Genomic DNA, 17,919 nt, shown 5'->3' on the forward strand with positions numbered 1-17,919 from the left:
GCCTAAACTAGCCGTTAGCCCATTTGCTACCCTATTTGCCTACCTCATTACTATCCCATCACTACCCAATTTAATATCCATAACCCCCCAAAGTAAATATCCTATTAAAACTACCTCATCCTAACCCCCCAACTTAATACCCTTAATCCCTACTAAATAACCCCCCAACGTCTCTAAAGCTCCTTTAGCTATAAAAGGGGGAAGACAGTAAGATCAAAGGGGGGGCTTCATCATGGGAGAAAGACACCACGTACTCCACATCACAAAACATAGAATACCCTTGTAACACCCCGTGTTACGGCCCCTAAAACCGATTAAGTAATTAACCCATAGCCCAAGAGAAAGAATAAATTATAATAATTAATTAGGGAAAAAGGTCCACCATAGTCCATGGGCCCTCATCCCTAAACCCAACCCCTAATCCTAAAAGGATTAGACCCTAAATAAGACCCTTAGATATATAAATAGGGAACCTAGAAGGCACCTAGAACTCCCACAAGAATAACGCCCCACCGCCCCAAAAGAGCTCCAAGAATCCCCTTAGAAGAAATCAAGAAAGCAAGAAAGCTTAAAGAAAGACCCTTCATAGCCAAGGAATTAATTAAGGCTAAGAGGTAACCCATGGCTCAACAAAACCTATTTTCATAGCTATGATTTCCCCCGTAGGATTTCCCCATATTATTGTGTATTGATGATTTGTGATATTATTATTGATGATTGATGGGATAATTCCATGGGTGATCTTGATATTGGGAGATCCTTGATAATTATGGTGTTCTTGATGATTATGTGGAGTTCTTGATGTTTATATGTCGTTCTTGATAATTGTATGGCATTCTTGATGCTTATGTGATATTCTTACCGAATCTTGTAATTAGAAGACGAATCGTATTCTTGTTGGTATAAAAGTGATTAGAACCCTAGGTTGTATCGTATGATATTATTCTTGGTGTATCGGGTGGGGAAATCGCATGTTTGGGTGTCGATTATGTTTAGAAAAGCATGATAGGTTATGTGTCGTACGTTTCTCGTATTTGATCCGTTAATTGTCTACGTGTTGATCGTTAATTGCGTTATAAAGTGTCTAAGCATGGTTTCGGGTTCTACAATGGTTCCTGGGGCGTTTTGTGTATAAAGAGTCAGTGGGGGGTAGGTGGGGGTAGGGGACCCGCCACCTACCCGTGGCCAGAAGGGACGTCTCCGGCAGCGGGCAGCCGGCAGGCGGGCAGCTGCCCGCCGGTGACCCGCTGCCCGGAACAGTGCTTACCGGCGGGTGGCCCCCCACCCACCGGCTACCCGCTGGAAATCTCCCCCATTCGGGACTCCGGCTTCCCCGTTTGATGTTTCCCTGATCCCCGTGGTGTCCCAACGGACTCTGTTCATCGTGCCGTGTCTAGTTTGATGTTTTGGGTACCGTTCGTAGGTTATGAGTCTTATATATTGCATGCTAGTTGAATTGGTATCCCGTTGACCTAGGTGGAAGAACTATGAACCCCTTAGGACCATTCTTAGTATGTGAAGGATCACGCATGGGTTTTGTTATACGCTTTCTCCCCTTCCCAATGTGTTAATGTGGGTTGCATGTGCTTGCTATGTGTTATGTGTGCATGACACCCCAATTCGGTTGCGATCGGATTGGTTATTCCTGAGCTGCGGTTCAGAAGCTGGCTGCGGTCAGATTTACACTCTTGGGCTGCGGTCCACCGTTTGGTTGCGATCAAACGTTTCTACATGAGCTGCGGTTCATACTTTCCTGGCTGCGGTCAGATGACATACTCTTGGGCTGCGGTCCACTGTTTGGTTGCGATCAAACTATGATGAGCTGCGGTTCATCGGTCGGTTGCGATCGACCCCTCCGTGTTGCGATACGGGGCAGGGTGCTGCGGGGCCGTGTCAGAGCTATATGTGCTGACCCTCATGTATGGGCATGCGATTGGTCCTGTGGTGCCAACAAAGTGTGCTATGTGATGAGATATGGATGAGTTGTGATTATGAGTATCTTGGGGGATGTGACTATGGGATTTATACTGGGAATCGTATATGTTGGATTATGATTATTAATTGTGCTTATCTTACCTGTCTTGCCTGTTGTAAACTGTATATGCTTGGTATAACTGCTGTCTGTGCTTAGCCCTATCTGTTGAGTCGATCCCTGTTTTAAAAGCTAGAGTCTCGTAGGATATATCTTCATGCTTCAAAATGGTTTTCGTATACCTATATATATCTCTATATGTAATGTATTTCAACGCGTTGGAGTGGGTTACCAGCATTTCTCGCTGAACAGATATATTTGGCTTTCAGGCACAGAGGATTAGAGCACTGGAGCGCGCTAGACTGGAACGTAGAAGTAGAGTAGTTTCCCTTTCGGCCTGCGTGCCATGTTATGCATTTATATTTCGGAGGATATTAGTTAGATAGCCTGTGCACCTGGGTTCTCTAGCCCAGGTGTGGCATAGCACCCCGTACGCTTATGTTATACTTTGGGATTTAATGAGATGTTATCCTTGTTATATAAGTTTTAAATGTCTTGAAAATCTGGGGTGTTACAACCCTTCCCACGCCACTCATCCACACACATGGGGGCACTCTCCCACAACCACTCTCCACTCATTCAAGCAAGAAGACCACATGAAGAAGATTCCATTCTTGAGCACAAGAGAAGACTCCATCACTCTTCCTACACCACTCTTCCACACATGAAGAAGACTCCACATGGGAAGACTCTACCACCATTCCATCAAGAAGCATACTCGATCTCTCGGTATCAAAAATATCTTTATTCTTACACAATATCTCTATATACAAAATAGCCATACAATATGTACAAAGACACCTACAAAATACATAGTGGAGTTAGGCTTGGCACCGCCCAAAAAGGCCCGTGGTTTTCCTTTTGGTTTCCACGTCAAAATCATCGAGTTCATATTAGTTTAGCAAGTTTTTTATTGAAAGGTGTATCCTCCAGCTAAAGGTTGTGTTGGACCTCCTTGGGCCCGAAAACCCAAAAACCATCACTGGCGCCGTCTGTGGGGATCGTGACAAAAGGTCGCGTTTGCCTCTTTGTTTGAGCAATTTCGGAGAGCGTCCACTACGGACGGAAAATTGAGAAGGTTCACGGAGTACCGTGGACCAATAAGAGGACTAGAAGCGAATCAAACAAAGAAAACTGCGTATCGAGGTCTACAAGAGGTAACCATTATCATCTAAAATAGATGTAGTATTTAAATTAAAATGGTTGGCGAGGAGTGGTCGGTCCATCCTATTGAGGGACTCGGCCGGGGGAATCAAGAAGTCGGGACGCCGAATAAATGATTCCCCCACCACGACCTTAACGGTAGACACCGTGGTCACAATTATTTTTTCTTTGATGTTACTCTTAATCATATGAGAGGCTTTGTTATATTGAAACGTATAAGCAGCATGTTGTTAAAAGATGCTTGTAAAAGAGACTCTCCAGTATACACATTTTAATACCATCACAACAAGGAAGCCAACCGCTTGGATTTATTGTTCCGAACCGTTTGCTTGGATACATTATGTCAAGTAGCAAATTCCAAGACCATTTGGTCTCTAGTAAGCCTGCTATGGGTAAAGCACCTTTCCAGAAGATTTCTTTTAATCTTTTCTCACTATATAATGAGGAGAATCATGCATCATGTACGAGGCCAAGGGAAGGCTTGTGTAGCATTATATGAGCAAAAGGCCTAAAAATGGGTAATAGTCCGAGACCATCTGTTGGAAGCGAGACATTAAAGAAGTTGACTCCATGTAAACGAACGAGGGCGGAATCGCGCCGGAGCCGCCAATTATAATTTTGTTTCACTCAAATTGCGATAAAAAGAACAGAGCGCAAGTGGAGTCCTCGGCAGCCACAGATGTACTGACTCCGAGGGGAGGCCGTCGGCGGAGAAAATCAACGATATGAGCGGCTTGACCACGCCCGCTTGGGCAATTTTGATTTGATTCCAGGCTTATTCATCGCGAGGAGTTAGATTTCCATCGCGGCTTACTTCTATTCGTGGATTGATGTCGACAGAAGATGGCACACCAGTTCCTGAAACAATCTGCCGAAATTATGAGTAGTCGTCGACTCTGAGAGGAAGTCAGCAGAAAATAGTTGAGGAAGCGGTAGAGTCAGAGTCGGAGGCAGTGTAAAAATCAACTCAAACACAAGAAAGCTCCACTATCACTGGTGACTCGTTGGAAATACACATGATGCAAAAAAAGGGTGCGAAATCAGAGGTCCGAGTCGCCTTCAACTCGCCTTCATCCATATCGACCATTCCCGTTGCCGACTGCATGCGGTCGACTATTCCAGACCTCAGTCTTCGCCCTCAAATCTCACTCGCGGCTGAAGGCCGAGTCTTCTAATTCGTGGCATATATAGGCATTCATGATTGCACGCTGAGTCCGTCAATAGAAGCGCTCGACGAAAAAAAAAAAAAAAAACTCTCGACGAAGAGAATGGTCGACATTCAAGTAAGTGCTCATTGTGACCTGTGTATTTTTCGCCCGGTTCTCACCATTATTCTCTGGCACGTTTTGCGCCTGGGTATGTTTTGCATAAAAGGATTTACATTTAAAAAGGGGAGGATATACTCGCGTCAGACCAACGAATCTGCATCTAATTTGGGGACTTCCCATATGTGTACCGCGCATACAGTGCATGGTTTAGGCAGGAAGATTTCTGCACCAAAATTCCCTATTTTATTCTTGCATTTTCCGCACCTTTGCCTTATTATGCGAGAGTGGAGCTTCTTATATGGAAATATATGTCATTATGGAAAATCAAACGCATGATTGGTGGTGGACAAGGCTACAGGGCAAGCCATTAGACATGGAACCGGAAACACCCAATGGACTCGACTGACTCTTCGCATAGAGGGCTTGCAAGTAAGCAATCTAAATTACCCTTCCAAGAGCATCCTTACATGGAATTATTATCATTGCTTCTCTGGTTGCATTTGGTATGCGTAAAAGTTTAGGAGAAAGGAGGGAACGCATGGGTATTCGCAATTAAGGGGTCAACTTATTCTATCGAAATTCGTTTGTTTTTGGGGAGTCATTATATATGCGTCAGTCATGCATGTAACAATGCATGTGGGAAGCAGGAAGAAAGAAGTTATAATAGAGTTAAGAGTTATATGGGTGGTTGCATGCATATTTGCAGAGAAGGCTGCTAAAATTATCGACTTGGCCTGTGTATCTGTTGACAAACTGTTAGGGCTAAGGGAATAAATGAAAAGCTGAATTAATTTGGCTGATGAGAAACAGTAAAATGACTGATGGAATGGCTGAGTAGCGGATGACCCATGTAGCTTGGTGGTCTTAGGGCCTCACGACTTTGATTATGGCGGAATGGGGCATAACATTTGACAATTGTGTTCCAGGAGGATTGCAAAATTAAAATGGCTGAGTTTGGCTACTGGAATTTGAGGCATAAATTGAGTGGAAAGATTTGATAAGGGGCTCCTATTGGCAGTGCGTGACATCCAATCATCCCAAATTAGTCTCTTTTAAAAGCTTTGTATGAAAATTTGGAGGCAGAACTGTGGCGAAAATGTTGAAGCACAAATGTGTACATGGCAATGTCTGGTGGGGAAAGCATGCTTGCGAGGCCGACTCCTAGAATCTGACCGAGTAGGTCTGCCCATTCGCGCTGGGCCGACCACTCCGTGTCGGACGTTGGATTGTCCGCCCAATCAGCTTCAAGGCCGACTCCTATAGTCTAACCGAGTAGGTCCGCCCATTCGCGCTGGGCCGACCACTCCATGTCGGACATTGGATTGACCACCCAATTAGCTTCGAAGCCGACTCTAAGAGTCTGCCCGAGTATCATTTCTTATGCGAGTTTGGAGGATGAATTTTTCTACATATGGCGAGCTTAATTTCCAGTCACATGTGCCGCACAATAGACTTGGATATATTCTGGGCGTGGCAAGAAAATACATTCCAAAATATTGCTCTTGAAATTTCTCATCTACAAGGGGCTACATAAAGGAAGAAAAATTAAAGCTACAACCGAGAATCAACCCGACTAAAAGACGTGAGTCAGTAAAGAAAGAACCAAGAGTCCAAGCTCTTAGAAGTTTACTAGAAAAAGAAAAATTATAGCCAGGAGTCGCCTCGAGCAGGGACTCGGCGAGAGAAAAAGAAAAGAAACAAGGGCTAGGACCCTATGAAAAAGCCAAAAGAGTCACCTCGAGTAGGGACTCGGCCAGAAAAGATAGGAAACAAGGGCACTGACCCTTAGACGTTTCCGAGAAAAAGCCTACAGGAGTCGCCTCGACTGGGGGACTCGGCGAGAAAAGATAGAAACGACGAGGCACTGACCCTAAACTGTTTCTGAGATAGAAAAAGCCTAAAGGGTCGCCTCGACTAAGGGACTCGGCGAGAAAAGATAGGAAACAAGGGCACTGACCCTTAGACGTTTCCGGGAAAAAGCCTACAGGAATCGCCTCGACTGAGGGACTCAGCGAGAAAAGATAGAAACGACGGGGCACTGACCCTAAACTATTTCTGAGATAGAAAAAGCCTAAAGGGTCGCCTCGACTTAGGGACTCGGCGAGGAAAGATAGGAAACAAGGGCACTGACCCTTAGACGTTTCTTAGAGAAAAGAGAAAAGAAACAAGGGTTCCGACCCTTAGACGTTTCTAGAGAAAAGAGAAAAGAAACAAGGGTTCCAACCCTTAGACGTTTCTAAAGAAAAGAGAAAAGAAACCGAGGCACTGTCCCTTAGACATTTTCTTAGAAAGAAAAGAAGTTATCACCCAAGAGTCGCCTCAACTGAGGGACTCGGCGAACGAAGAAGGAATCGAGGGTTCGAACCCTTAGGAGTTTATTAGAGAAAGAGAAAGTTACAGCCGAGAATCACTTCGACGGCTAAAGAAAAAAGGGGCTCGAAGCCAGAAGGTCACATCTACTGAAGCAGTCGGTCATATGGCAAACGAAGAGAAGTCATGAGGATGGAGTCGTGTGGAATCTTGAATAAAGAGTCGGCAAAAATCGAGGGGGCTAACAAAGGGAATTTTAAGGCAAGACAATATACTTTTCCATGCCCTGCTAAGCGTGAGACATAGAAAAGTGAGGGACTAGTTGATGGGGTGTGAACCCCGTGGGCTCGGGGCCCAAGAAGAAAATAGATAAAGCCCGGACGATGAAGAGAAGCCCAAGAAGAAAATGGAGTAAGCCCAAAAGGGACACGAGCCAAACCAAGGAGTCGACTCGACCCGGAAGTCGGCACGGGTAGGAAGTCGGCCTAAACTAGCCGTTAGTACATTTACTACCCTATTTGCCTACCTCATTACTATCCCATCACTACCCAATTTAATATCCATAACCCCCCAAAGTAAGTATCTTATTAAAACTACCTCATCCTAACCCCCCAACTTAATACCCTTAATCCCTACTAAATACCCCCCAACGTCTCTAAAGCTCCTTTAGCTATAAAAGGGGGAAGGCAGCAAGATCAAAGGGAGGGGGCTTCATCATGGGAGAAAGTCACCACGTACTCCACATTACAAAACATAGAATACCCTTCCCACGCCACTCATCCACACACATGGGGGCACTCTCCCACAACCACTCTCCACTCATTCAAGCAAGAAGACCACATGAAGAAGATTCCATTCTTGAGCACAAGAGAAGACTCCACCACTCTTCCTACACCACTCTTCCACACATGAAGAAGACTCCATATGGGAAGACTCTTCCACCATTCCATCAAGAAGCATACTCGATCTCTCGGTATCAAAAATATCTTTATTCTTACACAATATCTCTATATACAAAATAGCCATACAATATGTACAAAGACACCTACAAAATACATAGTGGAGTTAGGCTTGGCACCGCCCAAAAAGGCCCGTGGTTTTCCTTTCGGTTTCCATGTCAAAATCATCGAGTTCATATTAGTTTAGCAAGCTTTTTATTGAAAGGTGTATCCTCCAGCTAAAGGTTGTGTTGGACCTCCTTGGGCCCGAAAACCCAAAAACCATCAATTATTATTATTATTATTATTATTATTATTATTATTATTGTTGTTGTTGTTGTTGTTGTTGTTGTTGTTGTTGTTGTTGTTGTTAGGAATATAGCAGAATAATGCGGAAGCGACGAATCGAAAATTGAGAATTATAGAAGTTAAATAATAGGGAAAATATATAAATGAAGAAAATTATATAAATGACAAAAGAATAGAATAATATATATATAATAATCTCTTAAATGAGAATACAAAAATTATATATATATATATATATATATATATATATATATATATATATATATACACGAATACGTTGGAAAGCTAATAGAGGAAAGAAGAATGAATTCTGAATTGAGGTGATTACAAATGCAAATTAAGCATGCTATTTATACAAAAGAAAAATAGAGAAATGCGGAGGATTAGCGCATGTAATGGCATGCAAATGGAGAATGCATTGGTAGCTATGTGGAGAGACATGCGGCAGTGGTGCGGTACGTGTGTCATGTAGAAATGCAGCTACTGCGTGAAAGACTCATTCTCCGTGGATTTGAGGCACAAATATATTATTATTTCTTAACAATCTCCACCTTGGATCAAATCCATTGTGGAATTAACAACTGGAACAGTCGACTAAACTCAAGCACTGCATGAACTTAGCAATAGAAAGAACCTCAAAATAGTAGGATGGATCACCATCAACTTCCTGTGTGACTGAAAGAGCATATGCAACCAAGTTGGTTTCATCATCATCAACATACCTAGCAGGTTTTTTAATCCTCCTAGGACGATTCATAGCAATGGAATACTCTCGTTGTAGCTTGACGAGAGGTGTTGTGCTAGTAGATGCATCGTCTTTAGTATTACCATAACTGGTAGTAACACTATCAATAGGCCTGAATTCAAACTCCACTGCACCTTCTCACCAGTACTCTGCGTCTCATCTGTACTGGGAACTTTTCCAGAAGAAAATAGTGCATTTTCGTCAAAAGTGATATCTCCACTCAGAATGATTTTCCGAGAATCAAGAGACCATAGACGATACCCTTTTAACTCAGAGGCATAACCAAGGAAAATGCATTTGACAGCTCGCGGGTTTAATTTACCGTACTGGAATGAGCATAAGCAGGACATCCAAAAACTCTTAAGATAGAGTAATCAACAGGATTACCTGACCAAACTTCCTCTGGAATTTTGAAATCAAGGAATGAATGTAGAGATATATTTACCAAATAACATGAAGTAGAAATTGCCTCGGCCCAAAAATCACGTCGTTTCCATAACCCAGCATTAGAGAGCATACAACGAGCTCTTTCCAATAGAGTCCCGTTCAAACGTTTGGCAACACCATTCTGTTGGGGTTTATCAGGCAAGATCTTGTGCCTGGCGATTCCATTTGCCGCACAAAAGTCATTGAAATCTGACTCACAGAACTCCAAGCCATTGTCTGTCCTGAGCTTCTTGACTTTTTTACCTGTCTGAGTCTCAACAAGTATTTTCCACTTATTGAAAATAGAAAATGTCTGATTTTTATGTTTCAGGAAATAGACCCAAACTTTACGAGAAAAGTCATCAATAATAGACATAAAATATCTACAACCTCCCATAGACTGGAATTTAGTTGGTCCCCATAAATCAGAACGTATGTATTCTAATACATCTTTGGTATGGTGCGTAGCAGTAGAGAAACTAACCCTCTTTTGTTTTCCAAAAACACAATGCTCACAAAATTGTAATTTACCCGTACCTAAACCACCAAGGATCACTTTCTTGCTCAGGAGATGCATGCCTTTCTCACTCGTATGCCACAGACGCATATGCCATAGTTGAGTGAGATCCGCATCAGACATCGATGAGGATATCGCTACTGAACCTGTCACTAGTACAAAATTGGGAATATGAGTTGCACTTTCTAAGACACCTTTACAATGGAGGTGTTGTGGATAGAAAATTGTAAAACTTTTTGAGGCACCAACTGCGAAAAGGTGCCTCTGAAATTATATTATTAAAATAATAATAGGAGAATCCGCGACACCCACTCAAAGAGGTGCCATGGATATTATATTATTAAAATATTAATAATGGATCCGCGGCACCTTTTGAAGAAGGTGCTGCGGATACGTTTATTATTATTTTAATAATAAGGGAATCCGCGGCACCTTCTAAGTAGCCGCGGATAATGACCACAAAAAGACCTCCTAGACCACGAATATAATTGCTCTGCCCCAAATTAAAACAAATTGCGAATTCTCTCAAATTGCCCCAAATTGCCACCGTGAGCCCTAGTAGACCACGACCACCAATCTGATTCTCTCAAATTGCCTCCGCCGATCTGATTCTACTCCGCCGACCAAGACTGTCCACGATCTGAGCCTCCGTCGTGAGCCTCAGCCGACTGCCCGCCAAGACGCCGTGTCTCCTCTGCTGTCGCCAAGACGCCGACCGCCCTCGCCGTCTGCTCACCTGATCGATCGTCGCTGCTCACAGGTAATAACTTCTTTTTTTTTTTTTTTTTTTAAAAAACAGTCTCTGCAAGCTAATTACTTTGATAGTCTCTTCGATCTATTTTGATAGTTTCTTCCAATCGTCTATTTTGATAGTTTCTTCGATCTCTAAAAGCAGACCTAGGGAGGCTGGTTCTGGTTTTTGCATCACTTAGACCATTACAATATTAAAATATGATTAGGTGTTGTTTGTTGTTCACAATATTGATTATGTATATTTCTTCTGTTAAAAAAGAATTCACAATTGTTGCTTAACAATAGTCTGTTAATTAAGAAGGAAAGGGCAACCATGTTGTCATTGAGCTTAACAATAGTCTCCAGATCCGGTTAGTGCTCAGATCTGGTGCTGTGGTGGAGAGAGACGACGAAATGTCACTTCTCCGCGAGGCTCATCAAGCCTTCTCCGAGAGCGCACGCATCTTCATCCATTACCTCTCTACTGTGTAAGTTCTCTGGATCGCTCAAATAACCTATTTCTGCCTTTTGTTTATCCGTAATTCCATTTTTATTATTCTTTTTGGAGTGATAGCTGATATGGCTTTGTATAATTAGGGATTATTTAATCTTTGCGGAATGATAGAGTTGCTTTATGTAACATGAATTAATAGCTTCGTCTCACTAATTGTTGTAAATTAATTGATTAATATTAAAAGGGTCACGTTGTCACTACTTAGAAAATAAAGAAAAATTCACAAGTGCAAAAAAAAAAAAAGTTTGCTTTTTGATTTCTTGAGTTGGCTTCATATGATTTCGAGTTTATCTTTTTTACTTGTAGTGCAAATGATGTATGCATGGAGTCTAAGAGGCAAACGATGAATGCAGAAGATGTTTTCAATGCTCTTGATGAAATAGAGTTTAGTGAATTTATTGATCCTCTCAGAGCTTCTCTTGAAGGTTAGTTTTTGTTTATTTACTGGTGTATGCTATTTTGAAAGATCATCTTTTGTATTGGTTGATTGATTTTAAGTGATCCCAGTTCTACAATTTTCTTGGTTATTACTGGTTTTTTGTCATCCTTCAATTATTTTCCTGTCCTTTAGATAAATGTTACTGTTTTTGGTTTTAGCCAGATGTTTGCTCCAATTATGAACTACACAATGTTAATCATTAATGGCATCGCTTAGTTTGTCTAACAAACGTGGAATAGCAAGGACCAAAATACTTTCACCTTGCACAATATTGCAACTGACATATGTGCCTTACCTAATCTCTGTACAGAACAATTTATATTTTAGTTTCTTTCTCTAAACCTCATTGTTTGTTAGAACGCCTTTAGTGCTTCTATAGCAAGAGTAGCCATCTCTATTGACAGGAGCAGAACAATAATTATGAACAGTAATGACCAACATATTCACTAATTGGAGGAACTGGCTGTCATGAAATTTAACTGCTTTAATTATCCAATTTTTGTGCTTCTGTAATATACACCATTTTGTAGACATTTATGTAGTTACATATGTTTAGGATACATGATCTATTTCTTTTTTGAAACTTTTTTCCTGCTAGAGTCATGTATGCCTTTTTTCTATATCATATCCATTTCACTGAAAACTATATCTTTTTTCCTAAAATTTACTTGTTGGAATTACTTTTTTATCTCCAAATAGCCAAATGTTATAATTCCTAGCCTCCACAATGCCAGCCAATTTGTCCCCATATTTTATATGCCTCCACGAAATGAAAAGAGTTCTGTCAACTTTGATCTGCCTTTGTTGCTTCTTCTTCCATTCCCCTTCTACCAAGCTCTTCAGCCCATTTCTTGCTTGAAAGAGTGTTCAATCATCTTTAGCATTACTGGATAAGTGAGTGCCTTGAAAGTAGTAACTCATTCAAAAACATGTTGCCTATGGAGTTTGACATTGTCAGTTCATTATTATCTTAAGTAAATTCATAAACAAATTTGTCTATTTGTTAGAGAAGTGTTGCTTCTCCTTTGTGCGGCTTTTTCCCTCTCAATTTCAATCATTCAATCTCCTCATTTATCATATTTCTTTTCTGGTTTAAGTAGATTAGGAATGCATGGCTAGCAGAGAATGATAGAATCATTTCTTGGGAGATATGCTTTAAGCCGGCTTGTAGGGATGAATTATCAAGCACGGTTGGGCATGATGGTTGCTGGAGCATATGGATTCCCCCAATTTCGCATGCGTGTCTTCATGTGGAGAGGAGAGGTAATAAAATCTCTTAAACTAACTGATGACCTTATTCATTTTGCAGAAATTGCCACAATATCCATTGCAAACACATAATATTGTTGTGAGATAGAATATGCATAATTAGTTCTTCCATGTTTTTTAATCTGTTGGCAATCTTTCTTTCATGACTGCAGCTAAAAGTAAGTCTTCTATTTCCCTAACAATTCCTGACTCATCTTTGAACTATCAGTTTACCTCCAGGTCGAACTATTCTGTCAACCTCCACCATCCAATCCGGTGGAGTTCAATTTGCCTTCTTGATGGTTACTAGCTCCCAACACATGGACACTGTTAGAGCAGACATTTCTGGGAAGAAAGATGTGACAGACCTGAATATATCATTCAATTTTGTGGGACAGAGAGTCAAGGAAAGGAAAGGAAAGATTGAAGTCCTCCTCCTCCCTTTCCATATCTGCACATCCTCTTCAAGCTTAAGCTTATTTTTACTGTGTAATTTTGTGAAAATTTCTTTGTTAAACTTTTCCTTTGGCTGTAATTTTATTTATTGTTTTATAAAATTAGCTGCTTTTATGTATGTGTATATATATATATATATATATATATATATATATATATATATATATATGTATATATATATATATATATATATTTTTTTTTTTTAATAATAAAGAGGTATCCGCGACACCCTCTGCAGAGGGTGTCGCAGATAGACTAATTAACTGCGACACCCACCTGTGCGTGGGTGTCGCGGATATGCATAATAATAAAAAAATAAATGACTTTCTGAGGCACCTGCAGCGTAGCAGGTGCCTCGGAAAGTCTGTATAAAAAAAAATAAAAAATTATTGGATAGCTTTCCGCGACACCTTATACGGGTGTCTCGGAAAGCTAACCACTTTCAGTGTCACTGGAATCCGAGTCACCTGTACAGGTGACTCGGAAAGTATTTTATAGGTGACTCAGAAAGTTTTTTTTGTACTAGTGTGTCACAGTACTGCCACGCAAGACGTACAAGCTTCCAGAACGAGAAGCTTTCATGAGAACAAGAGAACCTTTTATGACCTTCAGAACTCCACCTTCAGCTATGTGCTTGCACCCTAGAGATTCCAAGGTGCCCAAGGATATCAGATTGCGTTTCAAATCAGGAATATACCTAACATTGGTAAGAGCCCTGATAACGTTATCATGAGTTTTAATCTGCACACTTCAAATTCCACTAACCTTGCATTGGGTATCATTACCCAGCAAGACAATTTCACCATCAACCGGTTCCAGAAAGACGAACCAGTCTTTGTGAGGACACATGTGGAATATAATGTACAACCAAAGTCCAGAATCCACTCGGTTCCGCTCCGTTGCAACCAGAGCTAACAGATAACATAACGTCGCCTTTTGAATCACTTTCAACAACACTAGCTTCAACGAACTTCTTTTCTCTCTCTTGCTTGTTCTTCATCTTGAAGCATTCAGTCACATCATGACCCTATTTCTTGCAGTACTTACAGGATTTGTTGGACTTACGTCCTTTGAACTTGGATCTAAATTTTTTATTGCTACTCTCTGTTTCAAGTGAGCGACCACTTACAGTCAAGCCTTCACCTTTGTCCTCAGACTTAATTTCAAAGTCAAAACTTTTCTTTGGACAATAAGTTTGACTTAACATTGTCGAAAGTAAGGGTATCACTACTATTACCATAGAGTATAATTTCTTTGAAATGCTTGTATGATTTAGGGAGAGAGACAAGCAATAAAACAGCACGATCCTCATCTTCAATTACGACATCAATATTCTCCAAGTCCAATAAAATAGATTTGAATTCATCCAAGTGAGTTTAATAGAAGTACCTTCTGTCATACGGATTATGAACATATGCTCCTTCAGGCGTAACGTGTTCGCCAGAGTTTTGGCCATGTAAAGCGTATCCAGCTTGGACCATAAATTTGACGTAGTCGTCTCACTTACCACCTCACGTAGAACCTCTTTAGACAGACACAAAATAATGGTTGAACGTGCCTTGTCATCTAAATCTTCCCAATCTTCATCTGTCATTGTAGCCGGTTTCTTCTTCTTCCCAGCTAGCGCTTTCTTCAAACCGTTATGGGTTAGAACGGCTTCCATCTGAACCTTCCAGATAGAGAAGCTAATTTTCCCGTCGAACTTCTCGATATCGAACTTAGTGACAGTCGACATCTTTGAAAATAATTCTCAATTAAACCGCTCTGATACCACTTGTTAGGAATAATGCGAAATAATGCGGAAGCGATGAATCGAAAATTGAGAATTATAGAAGTTAAATAATAGGGAAAATATATAAATGAAGAAAATTATATAAATGACGAAAGAATAGAATAATATATATATATATATATATATATATATATATATATATATATATATGAATACGTTGGAAAGCTAAAAGAAGGAAGAAGAATGAATTATGAATTGAGGTGATTACAAATGCAAATTAAGCATGGTATTTATACAAAAGAAAAATAGATAAATGCGGAGGATTAGCGCATGTAATGGCATGCAAATGGAGAATGCATTGCTAGCTACGTGGAGAGACATGCGGAAGGCAGTAGGCCTGGCTCTGGGCAAGGGCAGGCTGGGCCGTTGCCCAGGGCCCCATCGCTAATAGGGGCCCATAGGCCATAGTGCCATAGATATATAGTATCTATAGTATATATATATAAAAAAATTCTTTTAATGTTTTAGGTCAAGTTCGCGTATTGCGAAGAAGCCGAAGTAGTCAACGAAGACGAGGAGTGGGAGGACTGGAGGAGACGCCCACCACTCACGCCGCCTTGCACCTACGCTGCTATTTATTTTCTTCCCAACAGTAAAAATGGAGTCATCAATAAAAGCTCAGATTCCTCAGAAGCAAACTCACCATACTGCAAATCTATTAAATCACCTTCACGGTTCTACAAATCCAAATTTGTTCTCCGTTCACGGGATGAGAGTGGAAGCGATAGATTAATTCAATAACTGAATCTGAATACAAATATACTCTCTTAGAGAGAGACCTAAATAATAGGCTTAAGACTAGAACAATTATTCTATGCTACAATATACAATAGAATAAATATAATTAATAAACATAGTCTAACACTCCCCCTCAAGCGCAAGGTGGTGACAGACGACATTGAGCTTGCTACGCAAAGTACCAAACCGTGCTGCTGGAAGCGGTTTGGTGAAGATGTCCGCTAGCTGATCTTTAGTCGAGACAAAGTGAACTTGGAACTCTCCGGAAGATACTTTATCTCGAACAAAGTGGTAATCCACCTCAACATGCTTGGTGCGTGCATGGAACACAGGGTTTGCGCAGAGGTACGTGGCTCCAAGATTATCACACCACAGTGCGGGTGGCGTGGAAAAACACAGATGAAGCTCCCGTAACAAGGACACGATCCAGGTGACCTCAGCACAGACATCGGCTAACCCCTTGTATTCAGCTTCGGTGGACGAGCGAGCCACAGTCCGCTGTTTTCGCGAGACCCACGAGACCAGATTAGTCCCCAAATACACAGCGTATCCGCTCGTAGACTTCCGATCTACTGGGCATCCGGCCCAGTCCGAATCCGAGTAAGCATGAATATCAGACGACACAGAAGGTGAAACACGGAGACCGTAGTCGAGGGTGCCCTTAATATAGCGGAGCACACACTTAAGCAGCCCCCAATGATCTTCCGTAGGAGTATGCATAAACTGGCATAGACGATTGACCGCATAGGACAAGTCTGGCCGAGTGATGGTGAGATACTGCAGGGCCCCGGTGAGACGACGGTAATGAGTCAGGTTGTGAAACGGATCTGTAGATTGACTAACAGGCTGTGTCACGGCTGCTGGAGTGGCTAGTGGCTTGCACTCGGACATGCCTGCTCGTTGAAGAATGTCCCGCATGTCAGAATCATGCCATCTGGGGTCGTAACTGTCTCTATGCCAAGGAAGAAGGCCGGCTTTCCCAAGTCCCGGATTTTGAACGCCGTGGACAGCCGACGCAAAAGAGAATCAATCAAGGTAGTGTTATCACCCATCATGATAATGTCGTCAACATAGACGAGTAAGAACACTCGGGAATCCCCTGCAGAGTAGTGAAAAAGGGATACATCTGTTTTGGAGGCAATAAAACCTGTCACAAGCAAAAAGTCATGCAAACGATTGAACCAGGCCCGTGGAGCCTGCTTCAACCCATAGAGTGAGCGCTATAAGTGGCACACATAATTAGGATGATCCGGATCTTCGTAGCCTGGAGGCTGCCTCATGTAGACAGTCTCGGATAGATGACCATTTAAAAAAGCGTTATGGACATCCAACTGACGTAGGGTCCACCCATGGGACACGGCAAACGAGAGCAATAACCGTACTGTGGTCGGCTTAACCACCGGACTAAATGTCTCGAAGAAATCCTCGCCAGCGACCTGGTTAAAGCCCTTGGCTACTAACCTGGCCTTGTAGCGTTCTACCGTTCCATCGGCCTTACGCTTAGTGCGAAAGACCCACTTGCAGCCCACAATATTCATATTCGGTGTGGCCGGAACTAGCTGCCAAGTGTTATTGTGAAGCAAGGCGTTGAACTCTTGATCCATGGCATCCCGCCATTGTGGATGCCCAACAGCCTGCGAGTAACAGGTCGGATCTGCCGTAGTGGCGGTGAGAGCGTGAAACGACTCTCCAGTGCCCCGTGTCATACGCCGAAGCCGCATAACGTGGTCCCGTTCACCTGGTTGAGCCCGTTGTCTCCGTTTCCTGGGTGCACGAACAGGTGCCTGAGGAGGAACAGGAGGCGATGGGGCCGGAACAGCACAACTGTCGGGAGTCAATAAAACAGGACTTGACCCCCACGGAGAGGCATGCACTTCAGGTGTTGTATCATTCCGTTTTAAAGGACCTATTTCAAATGGAAAATTAGTCTCGTCAAAGCGGACATGACGACAGATATAGGTTTTCCCGGTGTTAAGGCACATGCAGCGGTAACCCCTAAAGGACGACGGGTAACCTAAGAATACACATGGACTCGACCGATACTCGATTTTGTGACGGTTATACGGACGTAAGTATGGGTAACATAGATACCCAAACACACGTAAGTAAGTGTACGTGGGCAGAGTCTTATATAGGCGGAAAAAGGGTGTATCAAACTTTAGTGAGGCTGACGGTAACCGATTTATAAGATAAGTTGCTGTTTCAAAGGCATGATCCCAATAGCGCTGTGGGACAGACGCTTGGGCCATTAACGCCAAGCCAGTTTCGACTATATGGCGATTTCGACGCTC

General features: G+C 42.1%; 1 protein-coding gene and 1 long non-coding RNA gene across 2 annotated transcripts; one reads left to right on the plus strand and one right to left on the minus strand.

The window, feature by feature from the left end:
* Positions 1 to 10,221: 10,221 nt before the first annotated feature.
* On the plus strand, positions 10,222 to 13,188 carry LOC109169493. The gene is made up of 5 exons (XR_002052227.1): positions 10,222 to 10,469; positions 10,764 to 10,929; positions 11,262 to 11,380; positions 12,495 to 12,657; positions 12,872 to 13,188. It is a non-coding gene; the product is annotated as an uncharacterized LOC109169493 (long non-coding RNA).
* Positions 13,189 to 15,748: 2,560 nt separating this feature from the next.
* On the minus strand, positions 15,749 to 16,546 carry LOC109169456 (uncharacterized mitochondrial protein AtMg00810-like). Its single transcript, XM_019318339.1, has one exon. The coding sequence runs from the start codon at positions 16,544 to 16,546 to the stop codon at positions 15,749 to 15,751; it is 798 nt and encodes a 265-aa protein (XP_019173884.1).
* Positions 16,547 to 17,919: the final 1,373 nt, after the last annotated feature.

The sequence above is a fragment of the Ipomoea nil genome, unplaced genomic scaffold (assembly GCF_001879475.1).
Source record: "Ipomoea nil cultivar Tokyo-kokei standard unplaced genomic scaffold, Asagao_1.1 scaffold3314, whole genome shotgun sequence".
NCBI lineage: Eukaryota > Viridiplantae > Streptophyta > Magnoliopsida > Solanales > Convolvulaceae > Ipomoea > Ipomoea nil.